The 22945-nt window shown below is 34.0% G+C and overlaps 1 protein-coding gene across 19 annotated transcripts in view; it reads left to right on the forward strand.

Moving 5' to 3' along the window:
* Nucleotides 1-21259, forward strand: part of LOC127862998 (polypyrimidine tract-binding protein 3-like) — a 115707-nt gene extending 94448 nt beyond the window's left edge. For 4 of the 19 annotated variants that reach the window (XM_052402330.1, XM_052402312.1, XM_052402331.1 and 1 more), the window contains 10 exons: nt 1062-1085; nt 3042-3107; nt 5082-5266; nt 9677-9707; nt 11340-11432; nt 12077-12174; nt 12985-13103; nt 14010-14084; nt 15587-15650; nt 16031-21259. In XM_052402330.1, the coding sequence (XP_052258290.1) occupies nt 1062-1085; nt 3042-3107; nt 5082-5266; nt 9677-9707; nt 11340-11432; nt 12077-12174; nt 12985-13103; nt 14010-14084; nt 15587-15650; nt 16031-16099 (824 nt within the window). In that variant the 3' untranslated portion in view covers nt 16100-21259. Of the gene's footprint in view, nt 1-1061; nt 1086-1161; nt 1186-3041; nt 3108-5081; nt 5267-9676; nt 9708-11339; nt 11433-12076; nt 12175-12984; nt 13104-14009; nt 14085-15586; nt 15651-16030 lie in introns of all 19 variants that reach the window. The other 15 variants (XM_052402322.1, XM_052402326.1, XM_052402325.1 and 12 more) reach the window with 7 other exon arrangements.
* Nucleotides 21260-22945: the final 1686 nt, after the last annotated feature.

Raw genomic sequence — 22945 nt, forward strand, 5'->3', positions numbered from 1 at the left:
CTTTTCTGAGTTATGCAGTCCTTCTTTTGGCATGCCAGAAAATCCGCTTTAAATGAATTTTAAAAAACTCTTGCATAGCAACCAAGCTTCCTGTGTCTATAATTGATTTTCTTACGTGAGAAAATTAATAAATCTTAGACTATATAGAAGAAGAGATAGCTGACTGTGACTCTTCCGTATATTCATTGGTCATTAATCTGTCAATGACAAAAGATGTATTGCAAATTCCAGAAAAAGCATTGCATATGTTACTTCTGTTTTACAATAGCATGTAGCAATACAAGTGGACCATAATTCTCCTAATATTTCTTCTATTGTTAAACCTTTCAGTGCTTTTACTTTACAGCTAATGTTTTATTCCTATTTCCGTGCCTTTCTTAAAGTGCCTGAATGCATGCAGAATGATTTTAATCAGCTTTTTTTCTGTTAGACAATAGGAAACAAAGTAACATCTTCTGTTATTAAGATACAATTTTTTTAAGAAGTTAATCATGATTCTTTGAACACATTTGGGAAATTATTGGAAATTTGTCTAGTCAAAACCCTTGTCATTAAGCTTTGTAATTGATGATAATGTTTGCAGCCATTCAGGCATCCAACAAGTAAAAGATTCTTTAGTATTACCTCTGACAACTTTACTTCACAAAGACTTTGATATACTATTTTCACTCATATTCAAGATTGTTTCAACTTAAAGATAAAAATGTTTAGTGATAAAATATTTCTGGGAATTTATTTTTCTCTGGTGTACCATTTTAAGTGGAAAAGTGTATAAAAGTTTTTGTGCAGGGAAAGCCCCTTCTACATGTAGTTTATATACTCGGAAACACTAACTAAGAATTATTGAGTCTTATCAGTTGGCAATGCTCTCTTACTTCCTTAAATCTGGCTCTTTTCCAATTTATTTTGCCACTGTAAGATCTGAATGTAATTTGTCTTATCAAAGATTTTAAAACTTAATATATAATTGGAAATCAATGGTTGTAAACACAATGGTATAAAATTGAATAACATGACAATTAGCCGATTTTCTTTACAAATTCAAATATGTATTTTTGAAGATGCCAGGTACATGTTGGAGGCAAGTGAGTAAAGCCAAGACGTTTTCTGGACATTGCCACAAGTTCTTATTCTTTTATTCTGTGTTTCTGCTGTTTCTAGCATCTAGCATGCCCGGCCTAGCAGGTAAGAGTGGTCTCACCTTTCTCCACCCACCTAGTTCACCCTCTATGTCATGACATGGTCTGTAGGGGTTGGGGCATGTAAGCAGTATTACTGTAGTGAGGTACTGGGAATGTAAATGTAGTGAGAGATGGGAGAATTGCAAGGTCTGTATGGCTCTGGGATTGGAAGCAGTATCACTGTAGTGTGAGATGGGGAAATTACTTGGTGGATAGGGGATGGGGCTTGGAAACACTCATCTCTATAGCAAAGAACGGGTAAAGGTCACATGGTCTGTACTGGTTTGTTGGTAATTGTAGCCAGAGCTGAAATTTATAAGGGATGATATAGGCTCCAGTGGAGGAGTTGATTAATAATATAAAAGAGCCATTTGAATTAGAAAACTTTATTTAAAAAGTGAGTTTGAATGTGGAGTTTATTGTTTAAAGTTTTTATGCAATAAATATTCTACATGCCATTAGTATGCAGATAATGGACAAGCAATGAAAATGGGTTTTGAAGAATAGTGTTGATTACTTCTGTGTAACTTGAAGTTAATCAAGTAGGTGTGGTTGCTAATTGCAATGGTAACATGTGTCATGTCATGCTGGATGAGCTGGGTAGGTTCTGTAACATCTGAACATGTAGGGTATGCCTGCTCTAGATGGGAAATGTACCTAGAACCCAATTAGCTGCCGGTGTTAGATTTATTGTCAATAGACCGCTTTATTATAGTTTACCCAAACACACAATTTTTGGCTCTTAAATTTTTTTGCCTTTTCAATGATGCATTTGATTTTACTGTGGTTGTGTTTGTTTGAATGTGCTATGAATACATAATTATGATGTAATTGGAATTTTATAGAGTATTTTGACTTTTATTAGTTGAAACTGTGTTTGGATAGAATATAATAAAACCTGAAGTATTGGAATACAAGTATATCCTTTTCTTCTTCATATCTTCCACTCATAATTTTCCATGTTTGTATCATTTCTAATTTACAGATAGCCTTACAAATTACTATATGTCATTCCACTTAATGACCTTGAATGACCTTTGACCTCTGGTAACAGAATGATATAGTTGTCTTGCACACTATGACCTGCATGGGACTCCACATTGCATTTGTCTGCATCAAAATCTTGTCACTAGGGCATTGTCTTGCCATCAACCTTGAAGTCTTTTCAAAAAGGTCAAGTCTCTGTCCTTGACACTTATGAAGTCAAATATATTTAATTGAGGTACTAAGTCTGCAATTCATCCATGTCCAATATACTTCAGTTGGAGTGTTCTACTTCCCTTTTGTCTCTGCAATCTTTTATCTGTCCAGAGAATGAAAATGAGTATTCTCCTCCCTGTTTCTAAATTTGTCTTTGATCCAACCTCTGGACTTCAATTGACCGAACATTCTTTTCAAATTAATTGTTCCAAAGTAACCCTTTTTAGCATAATTTTAGAAATTTTGGTTTAAAAAACAAACAAACTAACAATTACATAAGTATTTCCTTTCTGAAATTAATTAAAAAAATATATGAGTAATTTATGTATTTATTTGTTAGTTTACTAATTTTTAAAAGTCGACCAAAGTGCTTGGACAGATTTTTAAATATTTCTATGTTCTAATATTTGCTGAGTTTTTAACATGATAGCTACATGAACAAAATCTTAATTATAACTTCAATAAAAATGTGAAGCCAGTATTTAAAATCCTTTTAAATAAGATTTTTTTTTATTTAAGTTGAATGTTTGATTCAAGTGAGTGAATAAATGCAAATACGGTAATATTTATGACATTATTTGATAAGAAAATAAGTATTTTGAAGAATCAAGGGAGGTAACTCAGCAGGTGTTACTGACAGGTGATGTTTTGATTGTTTAGCAGACACCATGGTGATGTCCCCTGCAGGTCATTTTGTTCCAGTCATGGACACGTTACTAGCACCAAGTATAGTCACTTTCCTTTACTTTGATTAATTCCCAGTAAGAAAGTAAAAGTATTTTGTTTAATTGTTGACAAGAACATGCATAGTATTTTAATGAAGGCATATATTTTCTATTTGATATGTGTGTCTATTAATTATTGAATTTAAAAGGCAGTGACATTTTGAAGGACATAACCAATATGAGAGTTTGATATTAAAAATGGTTCTTGTTAAAAAAAACACAATGGGAACATTTAAGGAAACAAAAACAATTGCTTAAGAGAAAAGTATCAACAGCACAATATTTTCAGTTGTAAAAATGCAAAAACCTATTTTGGCAGTGCATGGAAACTAACATTAGATCTACTATAGAGATTGGCACCAATATAAATTAACGTTGATGTTAGCAAATGTTTCAGTACTGTATGAATGTTGCATATCACGTTTTTTTATTGCTGAAAACAGTACTGGTGGTTGCAAGTTTTGTTAACTGATATGGTGGCAGTTTTATTCAAAGCTTGTATTGATTTTAAATGCATGTCTTTGTGGTGTGGTTTGACAGCATCTAATTTAAGAAGAAATTTATGCTGAATAAAATAATAATGTTCATGGAATAAAATCTTATATATATTGATAAGTTTTTCTTTAAGAATGAAAACTCTTGTAATGAATATGAAATGGAAATCTTGAATAAGTATGAAAGATGTTTATTTGTAAAATATGGTTATCATTCAATTTTCAAGTTCATTTTCAGAGGTTGCATAGGCTAAAAAATGTTTGAAGCTTAGCTGTAATATTTTTCAATTATTTGTAAACATCAGTAGGGATTTTCTCTTAAAATGTAAAATTGCTTTGCACTTTTGCTCAGAAAAAAAACATTCTGAACATATCTTATAACTGACACACTCTTAAGATCCGTAGTCTAACGCAACCTCTGACAAAAAGCCCTGCATAATCTATATAACCAAATTATATTTCAAGTAGTGCTGCAACAATATACCGGTATATCGGTATATATCGCAATACGCAATCCGCATATTGTATTGCGATACTGATTTTCATCATACCGGTACGAAAATTTAACAAAAATTCATTCACATTTCGTCCAGAAAAGCCATCCGAAATAATGATAACAAGGTAAACAAAACAAAGCAGTGTTGTTTTTTTTCCGTAAAAATAGCATTCTGAAAAGTATATTATACGGAGTATCGTTGTTACATCGGAGCATTCGTTCGATACTTTTGAACAGATTATCGTTGAATTAATTGCGCACAGCTGTAAATGTTTCGTTCGATTCTGAATTGAGCATGATTAAATTTGTAATCCAAATTTCGGAAATACGCTTCAAAATTTTAATGCTAATGAGACAATAAAAAATTATAGCTTCAAATAAAAAGTGCTTTATCCTTTGTCTCAATAAAAAGCGCGCGAAAATTATACAGACATGTAGAACGTCGCATGGAAAGTATGGGTGTATTTTGTGTTGTATAAAAATGGGAACATCACGTCAGGTGAATTACGCAGTGTTCATTGGAAAAAAACGCCCGGGTTGGACGTTATTTCATCACATCTTTAAATAGTAACAAATGCCAAAATGTATTTGATACTTAAGAAAAGTTGGGAATGTTTGTGTTTCTTGTAATTCTTGAGCACATTTACCGGTATATAGTAAATATTTACCAAAATTTGCAATAAAACTGGAATATACGGGATTATCGGGTAATTGGCAAGTTATAATTTTGGTACAAATTAGCAATATATTGCGATATATTGCAATACGGGTTTTTGAACTGACAATATATTGCAATACGGTTTTTGGCGTATTGTTGCAGCACTAATTTCAAGTATCAATTATAAAAACTGCTGTATCTGACACAGGAATGTCACCAAATAAAGCAGTTTCACACTCAACCTATGGATATTATGTAAATTCCCAATTGACGTTCTGCAAAGCGCAAGCAGTACACCTGTATATACCTGCCCCCTCCTGTTTGTTGTAGGTCCTGGCCCCCAGGGTATGGGAGGAATGGGGGGCATGGCAGGGATGGGCGGTATGGGCATGCAGGGGCTCCAGTTCGGGTTCCAGAACCCCATGGCGGGGCGCCTCAGCCTTGCAGGCATGCAGCAGCAGCAGCAGCAGTCTGCCTCCGCCGTGATCCTTGTCTCCAACCTAGACGAGCAGGTACGCATGCAATACATTCTTTACCATTGGAAAACTGCTTTATGCGTGTGCGTAAAGCATCGCCCCAGATAATCATGGACGACACTTTCCTCTACTACATTTTCAGTAATAAGAGACATTCTTTATACCAAAAATACCATACAAGTGGAAAGTGTTGTCCCTAAGAAGCCTGCGCTGACTGCACAGGCTAATTATACCCCCACAAACGAAGTTTAGGGGGGTATATAGGAGTGAACTTGTCGGTCGGTCTGTCTGTCGGTCCGTATTAAGTGTCCGCTCTCTAATTCAAGTAGTTATCATCCGATCTTTACCAAACTTGGTCAGAAGTTGTATCTACATGATGTCTAGGCCAAGTTTGAACATGGGCCTTGCCGGGTCATAAACTAGGTCACGGGGTCACTTAGTGCGTTCTAAACATTCAGCATGTTGTCCGCTCTCTAATTCAAGTTGTTTTCATCCGATCTTCACCAAATTTGTTCAGAAGTTGTATCTAAATGATCTTAAGGCCAAGTTCGAACATGGGCCTTGCGGGGTCAAAAACTAGGTCACAGGGTCACTTAGTGCGTTTTAAACATTCAGCATGTTGTCTGCTCTCTTATTCAAGTAGTTTTCATCCAATCTTCACCAAACTTGGTCAGAAGTTGTATCTAGATGCTCTTAAGGACAAGTTTGAACATGGGCCTTGCCAGGTCAAAAACTAGGTCACTGGGTCACTTAGTGCGTTTTTTTTTTTTACATTCAGCATAGTGTCCTCTCTCTTATTCAAGTAGTTTTCATCTGATCTTCACCAAACTTGGTCTGAAGTTTTATCTAGATGATCTGAAAGCCAAGTTCGAACATGGGCCATGCCAGATCAAAAACTAGGTCACAGGGTCACTTAGTAGGTTTTACACATTGAGCATAGTGTCCGCTCATTATTTCAAGTAGTTTAAATCCGATCTTCACCACACTTGGTCAGAAGTTGTAACTAGATGATGTGTAGGTCAAGTTCGAACATGGGCCATGCCGGGTCAAAAACTAGGTCACAGGGTCACTTAGTGTGTTTTAAACCTCACCATGTTGTCCGCTCTCTAATTCAAGTAGTTTTTATCCTATCTTCACCAAAATTGGTCAGTAGTTGTATCTTGATAATGTCTAGGGCAAGTTTGAATATGGGTCATGCCGGGTCAAAAACAAGGTCACGGGGTCACTTAGTGCGTTTTAAACATCACAATGTTGTCTGCTCTCTAATTCAAGTAGTTTTCATCCAATCTTCACCAAACTTGGTCAGAAGTTGTATCTAGATGATGTCTAGGTCAAGTTTGAATATGGGTCATGCCGGGTCAAAAACTAGGTCACAGGGTATCTTAGTGCGTTTTAAACCTTACCATGTTGTCTGCTCTCTAATTCAAGTAGTTTTCATCCAATCCTTACCAAACTTGGTCACAAGTTTTATCTAAATGATCTTTAGGACAAGTTTGAACATGGGCCATTCCGGGCCTAAAACTAGGTCAAGGGGTCACTTAGTGCGTTTTTAACATTCGGCATGGTGTCCGCTCTCTAATTCAAGTAGTTTACATCCGATCTTCACCAAACTTGGTCAGAAGTTTTACTGAGATGATCTTAAGGCCAAGTTAGAACATGGGCCTTTCTGGGTCAAAAACTAGGTCAAGGGGTCACTTAGTGCGTTTTAAAAATTGAGCATGGTGTCCGCTGTTTTTTGTGAAGACGACATAAAATATTATGTGTCAATGTGGCATGTGGGGGTATTCGTCACGTCTGTGACAAAGCTCTAGTTTGGGATGACATGTTACGCACATGAGTTAAGCCTGGTTGTTTTACTATCAGCTTGATTGAATTTAATAAATATGCCATGGGCTAGGAATATGGATGTAACAAAGTATGAAGATGTTAATTACTAATCAAGAAGATTATTAGTTTTAAGTATTATAATGACATTATTGCAACAGTTTAGAGTTTTTCTATCAAAATGATGACTACACAGGTTCATTTGAGAGATTAATAAATAAGGTTTGCTAGAGTTCCTTTGTAGAATTGGCCTTTACTAAGGAAATATTGGTATTGTTCTTTATCCTATATTTTGTTGTAAAGACATAACATTTTAAGTGAAATGTCTCACTTGTGTTTAAATCATGATCATTCGTTGTAAAAGTCAAGATTCTGAAAGAATTACTAGGAAAATATCTTTCAATGGCACAAAGATTTATTTGTATTGCTCATGATTGATGTTTATTGCACATGTAAGACTTGTTTGAAGTCTTGTTCAGTTCCAACAGCAATAAATTTTGGGATTTTAAAAATAAGCTGATGATGTTACATGCCGTATATATCAAACACATTTTGTATATCATCAGGAAAATGTGTTTATGACTACATACATATTTAGCAATGCAGGTTTTGTAATAATAACAGGTGTAATAACATAACATGCAGTTTGTATTTTCGCATTGCATCAGCACCATCTATTCTCAATGGGTTGAAATAAGTGTGTTGGACTTGCCACAATATTCCTTTATTTGTAAACATTCTACCACATCTTTCAGTGAGCATGTATTATTACAAGTGAATAAGAATTTCAAAAACATAGCATGTTGCATTTTGCATAGATCCGGGACCTACTTATTAATATAAACATTATTTCAAATAAGTGCCAGCTTTGCAGGAGTTTTAAAGTACAGACATCTTTCATGGTTAGCCCCTGTTGTTTAACCCTTACAGTGCGGGAACCGAATTTTAAAGGCCTTTGCAAACAGTTTGGATCCAGATGAGACGCCACAGAATGTGGCGTCTCATCAGGATCCAAACTGTTTGCTATTCTGATAGTATTCTTTGAAAAAAATCGAAGAAAATGCTAATTTTAGAACTTCAGCAGACAACAATTTAGCAGACGACAAATTTCCCAGCATGCAAAGGGTTATTAAAGTGCATGAACAAATAAATATGATACATTAACTGCACGCTATAACTTGGTAAATTGGCATGTAGTGCTGGCTTCCTTTGCTCTGTCCAGCCATTGCTTGTTTTCTGTTTAGCAATATTTTCACTTGTTTGAAAATTTTACATTTATTGAAAATTTGTGATTATACTGCATGTTTAATAATTAAAGTAAAAAATTAACCTTGAGTGTAGTATTTTCATGTGAACAATTACTCTATTGGGTGTGCCTGCTGAATGAATTGAAAAATAGAGGACACAGTCAATGCTTTTATCCTTAAAAAACTGTTCTATATGTATTTGTAATAATTTGGTTAAGATTATTGGTAGAATAAGATTTGCTGCAATACTTAGATGCATGAGTAAGAGACTTAATGAATTCTTGCATGTAGATCTAATGCTGGTAGTTACTTCCCTTTGCTCTGTTTCCCAAGAAATTTATTCGATTTTGTTGACAGTAAACTGTATTGCAAAATGGTTAATGTATTGCAATATTACTTTGGGGCCTTAACAATTTTCAATCAGTAGGATGTCAAACTGCATTTTATTTTACCTATTTGGTAGTGTATTTGCATGGAAACTATTTTATGGTAACATCCATTATCAATGATATTAACTGATATGATGCAATGTAGATCTTCTTTCATTGAATTTTGTTCATAGCTGTCCATATATAAATAGTTGACATTGCCTAGAAAATAAAACTATTGTAAGAATTGATGATTTGGGTTTGAAAAGTACTGATTGTATATGGGTGTTACATACTTGCATAATGGCATTCCTAACTTTCTTAGTTTATATCATTTCAGACTTACTAGTATAAATAACCAAAACTTTTTACTTTCACAGTGTGCTAGAGAAATCTGTTTATTTCTGAAATGAACTCTGCAGTTTTCTACTGACTTTGACGTCAATTCTCCATGTGTTGCGCAATCAATGCAGTCTATGTAATGGAACTATGGACATTAGAATGGCCTCAAATGCATGCACGGCAGTTCAGAAAATGCTGAGTCAGCAAAAAGCTAAAAAAAGCATTTTAAGCCCTTGAGAATAGATTGTCTTTCCTAGGTGCATAACTTTATTTCTAGATTTTATGTTGTGGTTATTCTTTATTTACAAAGTTGCAATCAGCCTGCATGATCTGCTTCGTTTAAATTTACAGACAACCATTCTTGCTTAATAAAACACAAATTTAAAATGAAGAAATTAAAGAAAATCTCACTGTTTTTTAATGCTTAGAAATATTGGTGCAATATTAATAATTTCAATCCACTTCTAATGTTTTCCATGTTATTTTTCTATTTTTCCTATTCCCCCCACTTGTCTACTGCTGGTGTTCACTTGAAACCGTGGCAACTCTTCCGTTGTTTTCGCTGGGATACCCTCATCTGAACCCTAACACCTGGCCTTGACCTTTGACCTCCTACTTCTCAACTTCTTGGCACGTGTTGTCATGTGGTTGTCAACATGACACAGGTCACACCGGAGGCTCTCTTTACCCTCTTTGGTATGTTTGTAAACACTTATTTGCTATTTTTATTTTTAGTTAAAATACAAAATATGTCGTCGACTTAAGGAGACAGATCAATTAAGAGCCCAGGGTTTTTTTCATGTTTTTTGTAGAACTATATTGCTTTCCCAAGTTCCAAAATGATTTCATGAAAATTGTAAAGTGCTCATTTATCATGATAAATTTTAACAAGAAAATCAATTACCTTAAATGATGGATTGAGCATTTTGAACCCTTGTTCATTAAAAATTTAAATTTTCATTTGATGCATAGAAGTCTGAAGTTCTTTTGTCTATCAGTGTAACTTAAGATTCCATGTTTAATGTGAGATGTCTCCTGTAGTCGTTTTGCAATCTGAAGCCAAAGTTTTGGAGATAAACACATTTGTTATCTTTCCGTATGAGCTATTTTCCATCTTTTAGAAAATTTATTCTGCAATTGAATGGAAGTGCTTTTATTAAGAAGCTTTGCATTATCTGTTTGAACTGTGAATATTGGAATTTGTGTTTATCTTCAATCTTAATGGAATTTATACTGAAGCAGCACTGATATTTGTAAAATGAAAAAACTATCAATAAAAAAGAGTCTGAAAATATACAGTGTTGCCATCAGTTCAAAAACTGTAAAGCAAAGAAGCAAACTCAAACTTAAAGATAGCTCTGCCTGTAGTTATAGAGTCCAATTATGAATATATCCATGTCAGTACATGTATAGTGGAAAGATTGTAAACAGAAACTTCAGTCACTGAACAAGGATAACTGCATCAGTAGCAAACTGATAACTTTCTTTTACATGTTGATGAAGTTTTGAAGCAAAATATTACAAATGAATTTATCAAAATAATTAAAAGTATTTAACAAGAAATTGCTCTCCTAAGATTTGTACTTTTATAAGTAATTTATAAAAAAACTACATACATTTTAAAGCAGACTGACACCATAATGGTGCAAGATCTTTGTGCAGTGATATCTTTAGTTAATTCACACAATTTCCTTACATATTTGAATCGCTTCAAGTACCGTATTTATATCTGCCTTTTACTTGCGCACCAATTATCTTTGGGCAGTTTTGGCTTCAATTTCAAACCATATTATTATATCTGCTCAACTATTTTAGCTGTTCTTGTTGGTTTTCTGAAATTAGCCTCTGTGTAGTGATTTATCTTCTTTGTCAAAATGTTGCACTGTATTGACTTTGCTGCTAAGAAACTCTAGAGTGTAATAACAATAATTGCACTGAAAGCGTGCGTTTGTTTTCAATCATGGTGTAAAAATGTAAATTAGATACTTGTCGCATAGAGAAAAAGAATGTTAAAAAAAGAACTAAGGACCTTAAAATTGTGACATAAATTAAAATGGTATGCAGTACAATTGTGAATATCTCATGAATAAAACATATTATTACAGTTGTTTAGCAAACAAACGTGTCAGAATGATTGCATATTTACAACACTTATATTATGAAACGAAGGAAGCAAGTTAAGTGTAAGTTCAAATCCTTTGTGGGTGGGAAATGACGCAAGAAAATAAACCACTGCACATTAAAAAAAATACCAGTAGTAAATGAACTCCTAGCGGAGCATGCTTATTACAGCCTGATTCGAGCAAATCCATTGTGTGGTTTTTGTAGGGGTATATGGGGATGTTCATCGCGTGAAGATTCTCTTCAACAAGAAGGACAACGCCTTAATACAGATGGCAGAGGCACACCAGGCTCAATTAGGTAGGTGTTATGGAATAATTAAGACCATTTTAATAAAGCCTCCTTCTTTAGATATGATTAGAAAACCAATTGCATAGATAATTTCACATGAAAAATGGAGAAACAAATGCCTTCCCAAACCATTAGAAATGTGTAAAGCCCTGTTGGAAGGCATAGCATGTTTATGTCCCTGGCATTTACTGATGCTTTGAGGCTTATAGCAGTCAGCCTGTTTGTTCTCTCTTCTGTCCATTTGTACAAAGTTAATCCAAAATAATATTTGGGCTGTGCTCTGTGAAAAGGGGAGTTTAATGCAAGTGCGTTAAGTGTTGTACCATATTAGCCTGTGCAGTCCGCCAAGGCTTATCAGGGACGACACTTTCTGCCTAAACTGGAGTTTTGATAAGAAGCGACTTTCTTAAAACGAAAAATATCGTAAAAGCAGAAAGTGTCATCCCTGATTAGCCTGTGCAGACTCCACAGGCTAATCTGGGATGACACTACGCACATGCATTAAACCCCCTTTTCACAGAGTGCGGCCCTGCAATTATGTTTTCGTATAACATCTTTAAAAAAATATTGCTGGTGCACATCTTGACTACTGTCGAAATGGTTGTGCCCTGATGGAACTCACATAGTAACATGGTTCCACATACTTATTTCAGCTATTGCCCATCTTGACAAAGTGAAGGTGTGGGGCAAACAAATCCGTGTCACTCAATCCAAACACTCCTTGGTTCAGATGCCCAAAGATGGCCAACCGGTAAGCTTTCATAACCCCTTGTGTTGAAGTCTGCTACTCCTATCTATTTCAAAAGCACTGGCTTGTGAAATGCAATGTGGTAAAGTAGTTAGAACATATGGAAAATAGCTGGTTAGTGTTTAATGAAGATGAGATTATTTAACAAGGCACAAATCTCAGTGTGAATTACTTATTTGTGCTGAGCAAATAAACCTACATGTATCTGAATTAAACAAAGCAATAACAGTATTTTTGTCCCCTACTGGTTTTCACCAGAGGGGACTCATGGTGTGCGCTCTGTGCGTCTGTGAGTCTGTCTGTCACACTTTTCTGGATCCTGCGATAACTTTAAAAGTTCTTCATATTTTTTCATGAAACTTGAAACATGGTCAGTTGGCAATATGGAGATTATGCACGTCTTTTCATTTTGCTCCTACGTCAAGAATTCTGGTTGCTATGGCAACAAATACAAAAAATATTCTGACAATGGTTGAGCCGGTAGGGGACATATATTGCTTGGCAATATTCTTGTGTTAAAACTAATAATTATTGGAAGTAAAAGCAATATGCTGTCAAGCTATGTAATGACAGGTGTGAATTAAGAATATCATCAGTTTTCACTGAGGCAACCTTTGACAATAATAAAACTGTTATCATTTTGATGTTTCTCTTGGCTAAGATGTTCTATAAAAATATATAATATTTTGGAACCCAAACCTGGTCTGTCATACAAAGTTTCATCTTTATATCATAAAGTCATCTTTTTTTACTGTGAAAACCATTTCCCATTTTGCTATTACCTGTTACCATAGTTTTGCTCTCGTTTTGTAGGATGCCGGTTTGACCAAAGATTTCACCAACTCTCAGCTGCACAGATTCAAGCGCCCTGGTTCCAAGAACTGTCAGAACATATTCCCTCCCTCTGCAGTGCTGCACCTCTCTAACATTCCGTAAGTAACATAATAAAGTCAGTCTTCACTTCCACTCTCTTTCCATTGGACCATATCAAAATTCTGTTTTGTTGAACAGTTTTGCCATGGCCAGACTAAATGTATGTGTCATGCGAAAATGGGTCTAATGCCAAATGCTGCATTTGCCCAGTCTGGACAGGAGCTGCCCTGTTCGCTATAAAGTCATGCAAGGTTTTGTGGTGTAACCAGTTGTCATGGTAGTTTCTTACCAGATTTCTTTATTGTACAGGCTGGTCTGGAGCAACGCTGGGTGCGTATGGCATAAGACCCATTTTGGCATGACATGGCGTGTATTATAATACTTAATTTCTAGAAGCGAAAAGAACATTTCACTAATATCGGCTGCCCTGTTTGCTGTAAAGTCATGCAAGGTTTTGTGGTGTAACTAGTTGTCATGGTAGTTCCTGACCAGATTTCTTTATTGTACAGGCTGATATGAAGCTATGCTGGGCACATGGCATAAGACTAATTTTGGCATTCATGTATTATAATACTAAATGTATTAAAGCAAAAAGGACATTTCACTAAATTTGAGTGTCAAGAAGTAAGTGTGACAACTATAACACATAAATATATGGATTGTAGATATTCTAAAATGTCTTCACATTTGATTAAATCCATAGCAAAATTGCAGTTGACATTTTTCTTGACATGTCATAAAGACTGTTGTTTTTGTTAAGCTTGATTGCATCAAAGACTTTGTAACGTTTATTGTTTTACTTGAATCTGTTTCCTGGTTGAAACTTATTATGATCAGTTGAACGGTCCCCATGTAGGTATTTTAAAATGTTGAAAATGAAGAATATTACAATGAGGATATTTATTCACCTAGATATTGCTATTACAATGAAGGATATTTATTCACCTAGATATTGCTATTTTCAGACCAACAGTCACTGAGGAAGAGCTCACAGAACAGTTTACACATCATGGGGAAGTGAAGGCTTTCAAGTTTTTCCAGTAAGACTTATTTCTAGTATTAACCCATTTATGCCTATTGGACTCTCCCATCCTTCAAAATTGGATCAATTTATTTTCATAATTATGGATGTCTAATATATTTATTTCTATATTTTGAATATTTCTTACAGAAATTCCTTTAAGCAAACAGCGCAGACCCAGATGAGACGCCGCATCATGCGGCGTCTCATCTGGGTCTGCGCTGTTAGCCAAGGCCTTTTTAGCTCACCTGGTGAGCTTTTGTGATCGCCTTTTGTCCGTCGACTGTCGTCCCTTGTGCAACGTCAACATTTGCCTTGTTCACTCTCTAGATGCCACATTTATTGTCCAATCTTCATGAAATTTGGTCAGAAGATTGGTCTTAATGATATCTTGGATGAGTCCAAAAATGGTTACGTTTGCTTGAAAAACATGGCTGCCAAGGGGCTGGGCATTTTTCCTTATATGGCTTAAGTAAAATCTTGTTAACACTCTAGATACCACAAATATTGCCCAATCTTCATGAAATTTGGTCAGAAGATTAATCTTAATAATATCTTGGACGAGTAATAAGGGACAACCGGAAATAAGCGTTTGTCAAATAAATATTTCCGCATTACATAAGTGCTCTCAAAGTAACATGACCCGTAACCATCCCGTGACTGGTTCACTTGCGTAAGCAAACGAGACCGCAATACCACACCTGGATATGACAGTTGAGTTCGATAATGGGTTGGATCGTTATGAAAACATGGCCGCCAGGGGGGGGGGGTCTTTTTCCTTATATTTATATAGTAAAAAAGCTTGTGAACACTCTAGAAGTCACATTTTTTGCCTAATCAATCATGAAATTTTGTCAAAACATTAGCTTTGTGGATGTCTCGGACGAGTTTGAAAATGGTCGTGATAAGTGGAAAAACATGGGCACCAGGTGATGGGGCATTTTCTTTATATGTATAAAGTGAAAACATGTAAACAGTCTAGAAGACACATTATCTACATGAAATTTGGACATATCTTGAAAGAGTTCACAAATGGTTCAGGTCTGTAAAAAAAACAAAAAAAACATGGCCGCCAGGGGGCCATTTTTTGTTCATTCTTCATGAAACTTGATTAGAACATTATTGTGTTTCATTGATATTTTGGGCTGCAAAGAACAGGTCATTTCTTTTTATCTCAGGCGAGCGACTTTGGGCCTTTCAGGCCCTCTTGTTTTCTAGATGCTGGACATAAATGGGTTAAAGTATTTGAAGTGATAAGGTGAAAAAGCATGAGTTTTCTGAGCAAATTATTCTTAGTTTGAATTTTTCTTTCAGTCCACAACATAATAAAAGCTTAGTGTGGGAATTTTTCGGGCAGATTTTGACCATTGATTGGTGTTGCTTATCAAAATGTTTTTTTCCCACACAATAACTTGCATTGTCAAATATTTTCATTCATGTTTCTCATTTATTTCTATAACCTTACAACTTTTAAGGTTATGAAAGCCAATGAATATTTTAAGATGAATTCTTGTTTTCCAGGAAAGACCGCCGTATGGCTTTGATAGAGATGAGTTCAGTAGAAGAGGCTATTATAGCTTTGATTGTAAGTTAAAATCAGCCACTAGTCACAACATTCATTCAGAAAAACTATTTTGTACAAAAACAACAGAAACTATTTTTTAAAACATGAAACCAATTAGATTGTTTAAGGCAACTTTTAATAGTTTATTAGAACGAAATCAGTTATTTGTTAAGTATGATAAAATATAAGAACAATAGGCTTCAGAAAACACAATTAAGAGATGTTGTTAAAGATTTGTTTAATTAAAAAAAGCAACTGATATGATGAAATGACTTAATTTCAGTTACATTTACAATCTTTTAAGATATAATCATTTTTGCCACTAATAACGTTCAGAAATTTTCAATTAAACTAAGAACACCCACTTTCAAGTCTAAACCTCAATCCAAACTGTCTTACAGGCTATGCACAATTTTGGCCTGAGCGACACGAACCATCTGCGAGTATCATTCTCCAAGTCAACGATATAGTTGCCGCGCCCTGTGATCGTCACTGTCATCCCGAGACCAACCTCTTCCCATCAATGTAGTCCACACAGCCATCAGTACCGATGTTGCAGGCCCCTCGTTTGTCCCAACTTCTATCCTGCTGTCATCAACACGTGACATCTATACTGTGATGTCATTAACACAGTGTATTAAACTGTTGATAGAAATGTTTGACAATTCAGTACACTAAGATGTGTTTTACTATTCTGAAAAATATTATTACATGCAAAGAGCCTTTTTAACTCGTGAAAATTGTGTTTTCCATATTTAAAATTTTTACAACATAGTAAGATTTGTTTTCTGGCTGTTTTTAGTATATTAAAAATATGGTTATGTACAAAGATCTATAGAGCTGATTCTTTACAAAAGCATAGTTACTTGAAGAGATAAATTGATGATGCTTTTATAATATAATAAACTTAAGAACTTATGAACACATTGGTAACCAGTAGAGATCCTGATCACATGGTGTGACACTTGCCTGATCTTATAAGGATTTACACTTTCCCAATTAGAAGCAAAGTGAAAATGGCTTAATGCAACCAGCATAAAACCAGAACAGCCAGAGAGTAACTTGCAGTCTGCTCAAGTTTAGTGCTGTTTGCTGCTCATCGGTATGTTTAAGTTGGAAATGAGCCTTTAAAATTTGAATCTAGTAAGAATGGTCTTTAATTTAAGTACTTTTCTCAAAGACTTCAAACTCATAAAATTGCGCCTGCGAATGGTAAAGAGTTAATATTGTGGTAGACGGTAGTCAGCAGGATATGAGATGAAGGTCGAATTATTACGGGGAAATGTTCTGTAGCGTTTGTGGACCCACTGTGGCATGCTTAATCTGTAAATAATTGTGTATCGGATATGAACAGAAATGATTATTTTCTGATAAATGTTAGCAGATCTCCAAACATTGTATTTTTCAAACATGATAAAACCCTCAAGCTAGTCGATCAGATCACTTTAAGTACATTTATTGTACATTGTTTTACAGAAATAAACGCTCGTTCAAATTTACAGCCTTTAAATACATTGAATACTGTCCATTTAGTTAATGAATTAAGGTCTTAAAAATCTTCATAAAGTGCATTAAAATGTTTCGAGTAATCCAAGTAAGCTGAAGAGTTATAGAAAAAAAGAAATCTGTGTTGTCATAGGCAAGAAACACACAACAAAACAATCATTTTTTTGTACAAAGGAGAAGCATACAGAGCATGTAAACATGACATTCTGTACTAGAAATGCCTGCAGATGTGGGAACTAGTCGGCCCCTTGTAGAGTGTATGGCTGATAAGTGCCTTTAATATAATGTACACTAAATTGTGTTGGAGAATTTATATTGTCATCTTTTCATTACATTATTAAATTATTGTATGTATATGTCTTAATTACTATGTGTCCTGGTGAATTGTCAGTGTAGTATCATTGTCCATTGTCAGTTAGTGCGTTTAAGGCATATATATATATATATTATCTGTACCAAAAGATTTTTGGAAAGAAAGCTTTTTCATTGCAAAATAAGAATCCTTTGAATAATGTGGATGTATTCAAATAGGCATTTTTTTAAGATAAAAATTGAGCAACACAATTATCCGATGTAGATATAGTTTAATGTGTAGATATAGTTATATGATGAATTCATTTGTTTCTACTGACAGCGTGTTGTAACATTTAAATATGTTTGTAACTGTAGTGATGGAAATCCAGTTGTTAATGATCAGTTTGTTAATTGTGATTCCCCTTAAACTTTTTAGAAAAAGATGTAAAATAGTTTGGGACATTCAGTATAGTTATGTATGTACATATTTGATTTTAATGCAATTATTTTGGCTGAATAGTTGGTGCAAACCTAACTGGAAATTCCTTTCAAATTCATGACGACCATTCATGGTTTCAATGATAGCTTCGTCTTTTTTATTGTGATGTGCTGATGTTATTATATGGGGAATTTGCATAGAAACACGATTTAAAACAGTTTGTAGTTTGTATTTTCCATTTTACCAGTGTTTATAGTTCATGGTTTATGTATCATTTATTTTGTTTAGAAAACCTCACATCCAAGAATGCTTGAATTACGTTAAAAAAATTAAATGAAGGAAACATTTGTGTACAATATTTATAGATGTACTTTGCCTAGTAACTTTATTGACTCAGTATTGTTTGCAGATCTGCCAATAGCATGGTTTTAATGTTGGTAATGAATGTCTTGTTTTTTGGGAAAAGGTTTGCAATGAAAACAGAGTTGCCTGGCATTGTTGGCTTTTGTTTGGTTTGTATGCATTGGATCATATACACAGAACTGGCTTCTGGGTTTTGTAGCTTCATCCTTCTCTGATTGAGATACTTGGACATCCAGTTGTACACAGAATTTACAGCATCATTCCTTATTGAGAAGTGTTCACAAAAGCAAGGTCAAGGGATCGAAATGTGTCCAGTTTAGTGAACATGGAAAATGTGCATGTAAACATCAGTTCTGGATTGTCCAACATGGCTTGTATGATTTGTTTCATTTTGGGGTGTTGTTTCTTTTATTTAATATTCAATGTTTTTTATATTTCCAAGAAATCCATGTACAGCCTTTATGCGGCATGCAGTGACAGACTGCAGCCTGTGTGTGCAATGACGATTTTTATTTCATTGTCAAACATCAACAAAATCAAAATTGTGCATGTTAATACTCGTTTTAATGTTCCGCCCATTTATTATAGCCAGCCAAGTTACTTGTTGAAACAGCTTTAATATTTATAATGAGAAAGTGAACTGTACATTGATACTATGCAACTGAGATTTAAGGCTTTATCCTTATCTAATTAATCACTTGGTTTTTGTTGTTTTCTGGGATTTATGGAAATGTATTATGAGAGGTGTTGACATTGTTTACAGTTGCAATACTACGAACAAAGAGGTTCAGGTTATATTTTGTTAGCGTAAGTCAGTGTTCATTGTCATCCAGTTATTGTTTTAAGCATTTGTTAAAATATCCACGCAAAGGATACGTTTTCACTTTATTTCAGGTTAACAGGACAATCGTTCAAATATTAAAACACTAGGTTAACTTGTTGTTTGTATTGTTTTAGATGTTTATGTTAACCCTTTCAGTGCGGGAACCGAATTTTAAAGGCCTTTGCAAACAGTTTGGATCCAGATGAGACGCCACAGAAACGTGGCGTCTCATCAGGATCCAAACTGTTTGCTATTCTGATAGTGTTCTTTGAAAAAAATAGAAGAAAATGCTAATTTTAGAAATTCAGCAGAAGACATTTTAGCAGACGACAAATTTCCCAGCATGCAAAGGGTTAATTTTTATCTGCAGCATAATTAGTGGATTCCATGAGTTTTGGCATGTATGTTACTGTAGCTTATAACCCATGTTCATACTAAGATGTTTATTGCTTAACATTTTTTCTTTTTTTGTGTTTGTAACAATAATGGCAAAAGTTATGGCAAGTGCTTGTTTAAAAAAAATGTTTTATTTTCTGAGTGAAGTTTATGAACGATAACAGATTATACCTACTTAGCATTTCCCCTGTACAGTCTGCAACAATATTCACTGGGGGTGTGAAAACCACAAAATGTGCCTCAATATCTGATGTAAAAACATGATTTCTGTTTTAAACTTATAGATATTGTGATTTTTGGGGGGAATGTGTATGTTTACATAGATTTACTCTGCAACAAATATAAATGGTGGAATGTAGCCTTTCAACCATGATCTTTGCATGACCAGATTATGGGAGATAGTTTGCTCAGGTTTAACATATTTGCAAATTCAAATAGGAATGCCCAGTGTCATAAATCAAAACCAAATATTCTTCTTGTCATGGTAACATGTGTGTCCCCAGAAAATGCAATGTTATTGTGCCTGATAGGAAAAATGATCTTAAATATTAGAAAGTTTTTTTTAGATTTTACCATATTGTTGTTTTATGTTCGTATTTATTGATTGTTGTAAGCCCTTCATGGGTCAAGCATGACATCAAATAATTTAGCGAATTGTTAATAATATTGTTGGTTTATATTTTTAATTATTATAAATATTAAATGTCATAAGATTTATAATTTTGCGCAAAAAAGAAATGAAAATATTAAAAAAACTTGTTTTGTAATTTTGTGTTTTTATAGTTAATAGTTTTCAAGAATCATTAACATTTCTGAGTAATTCTACTTCTTTTGCTGTTCTTGCAATGTTCATTGTACTGTTCACTGTTTACTATGAATGTTAGATATTAATACTTATTTTCATTTCTCATTCTGTGTTTTAACTTGGATACATGTAACTATAAACAGCTACTGTTTCTTCTTTCTGAAATAAAGAACCTGGTTTACAGAACATTTATTATCATATTTTATTGTGTAAATATAGTGTCAATCTTTTTGGTTTCTTAGTGCTTTTGTCATGTTGTCTCGGGTTTCTGAACTGGATGTCTGAACCATACACAGAGTTAATCTGTATCAGAAACATGTCAGATTGACAGTCAATATTTCTAACCTTAAACTTCCGTTTCTCATAAAATATCAACAGTACCATTTAACTTTGGTTTTGGTTGTTGTCTTATAATTTAAAATGCTGTCACTGCTAATTAATTATCAATCTTGTACCATAGATGTACTATTATAAATTGTATTTAAATAGAAATGGCTGTCTTCAATTTCTTTAGGTCTTTGTGTTCACTTTCAATGACATAGTGGTTCTGATATGGGCTATGCTGGGTTGTTTTAGATGCCATGTTTCTACCTATTCTACTGCTGTGACATCCACAGGCTAATAGGCCAGCAAACATACGCTTGTCTCAATTCAACTTGTGTACTGTTTCATGTTTACTATGTTAGCCTCTGATTTCTGGATATAACTAAACTTCATCTTCAAAAGATCTCAAAACAGTTTTTATGTTGAAAATTACTTTTTCAACCAATTAAAAAAAATCTGTTTTCGAAGTTTCGTGTTTACTTATAAGCCTCTGCTTTTTCTGTCTTACTTTTGTTTCCAAATTTGTGAGATTTGAATATGAAGTTTAGAGGTTTAAGTTTTGTTTCCTGTTTTGACATTTTCATCATCACCATCTTGCTACTTTGTCTGTATCTATATCTCTGTGTAGTAGCCTGTACTTGAGTGACTTCTTGGACCATTAAACTTCTGGATGTGGGGAACTCTGTCTTCCGTTCTGCTTTTCTCAGTCATCTGTATTAATACCTATGTATTCCATTTTTTTCATAACAATCTTGTTGTGTACCAAAAAAATTTCAGCATTTTTATTGACATTGATTTAAATGCTCATCTTTTTTTGCTCTTATTTTACTTAAACAGTTTAAATCAATATTTGCATGAGTGAACAAAAACATGTATATGCCTTGTATTCAATAACATGAATCAATGATGGGTATATAACCTATTTAATATTAGAAAACAAGATGTGTTTGTGAAACACTATGTCCTCCCATATATTTGACCTTTGACCTTGAAGGATGACCTTGACTTTTCACCACTCAAAATGTGCAGCTCCATGAGATACACAAGCATGCCAAATACGAAGTGGCTATCTTCAATATTGCAAAACAAACCAAACAGACTGGGCAAAAACATTATGTTCCCGAAGTATAGACTGGCGGACATAAAAATTACCAAATGTTTATTAGTTCTCCGTATTGGACTTTTCAATCAACCAAATGAATGCCCGTATTCAGCATTTGAATTGTTTAACCAATTTATTACTTGCATTTAGAGTTGCAATTAACGAACCAATTCAATGCTTGTATTTAACATTTGAACCACTGGAATAAATTAAAGCTTGTATTCAGCAACATCAAACTACAATGTAAAACAAAACTGGATCTAGCAAAAGCTTAGAGTGCTGGTACTATACAATTTGTGTACTATCAATAACCATGGGAAAATTATATGCAGCCTATTTTCATCTTAGGTCAAATGTCATATCACTATTACTAAATAAAAACACAAAACTTAATGTTGTTTTAACTCAAAAGAGACATGATATAATTTTGATCCGTCAGTTTGTGCGTCTGTCATTCAGTTAGTCTGGACAGTCAGACAAATTAAATAAATTTGTTACACATAAGAAGAGATATATAACAGGATTTTGCATGACCTTCAATTTTTCCAGAAATTAAAAGTTGGAGAAACTGTTACTTAAATTAAGGATGACGCTAAATACTAACAATGATGCAAAAAGTACATGTATATACATAGTGATTATAAAACATTGTAAACATAAATTATGAAAACTGATATTTTTTAGTCCAAGATAATGGGCGTGGAATTTGAATATGAAAAGTTGTATGTCCATAGAAAAGGAAATGATCAAGGTAATATGCAATTTTAAATTAAAAAGGTAGACTCTAGTTACCAGTACACCGGATGGAGTTGTATGTATTGGTTACAGTACCATTAAAGTCTGGTTGTAACTAAGTTTCTAAGCAAAATTATTAACAATGAGAAAAATGATTCCGTACACCTTTCAATAATCTGAGCCTTTAATCTCTCTTCCGAATAATAAAAAAAAAAATTCCGTACAAAATGCTCCTTACTGTCATATTTTTGACTGTGTCAATGAAATTGTCGATATATTCTTGTTAAAAAATTAATATAACTAGTAAAATTTTGCCATTTTCATATATTTAAATTTGGATAAATTGAATTAATTTAAAACTTAAATCGAATTTGGAATATTGTTGACAGATAAATGAAAGAGCATCATTCATCTCGGACAGTCAAGAGTTTAATCCATTTATGCCTAGTGGACTCTCCCATCCTTCTAAGTTGGATCAATTTATTTCCCAAATAAGGGATGTCTGGTATATTTATTTCTATATTTAGAA

Source organism: Dreissena polymorpha, chromosome 16, assembly GCF_020536995.1.
Source record: "Dreissena polymorpha isolate Duluth1 chromosome 16, UMN_Dpol_1.0, whole genome shotgun sequence".
Classification (NCBI taxonomy): Eukaryota; Metazoa; Mollusca; class Bivalvia; order Myida; family Dreissenidae; genus Dreissena; species Dreissena polymorpha.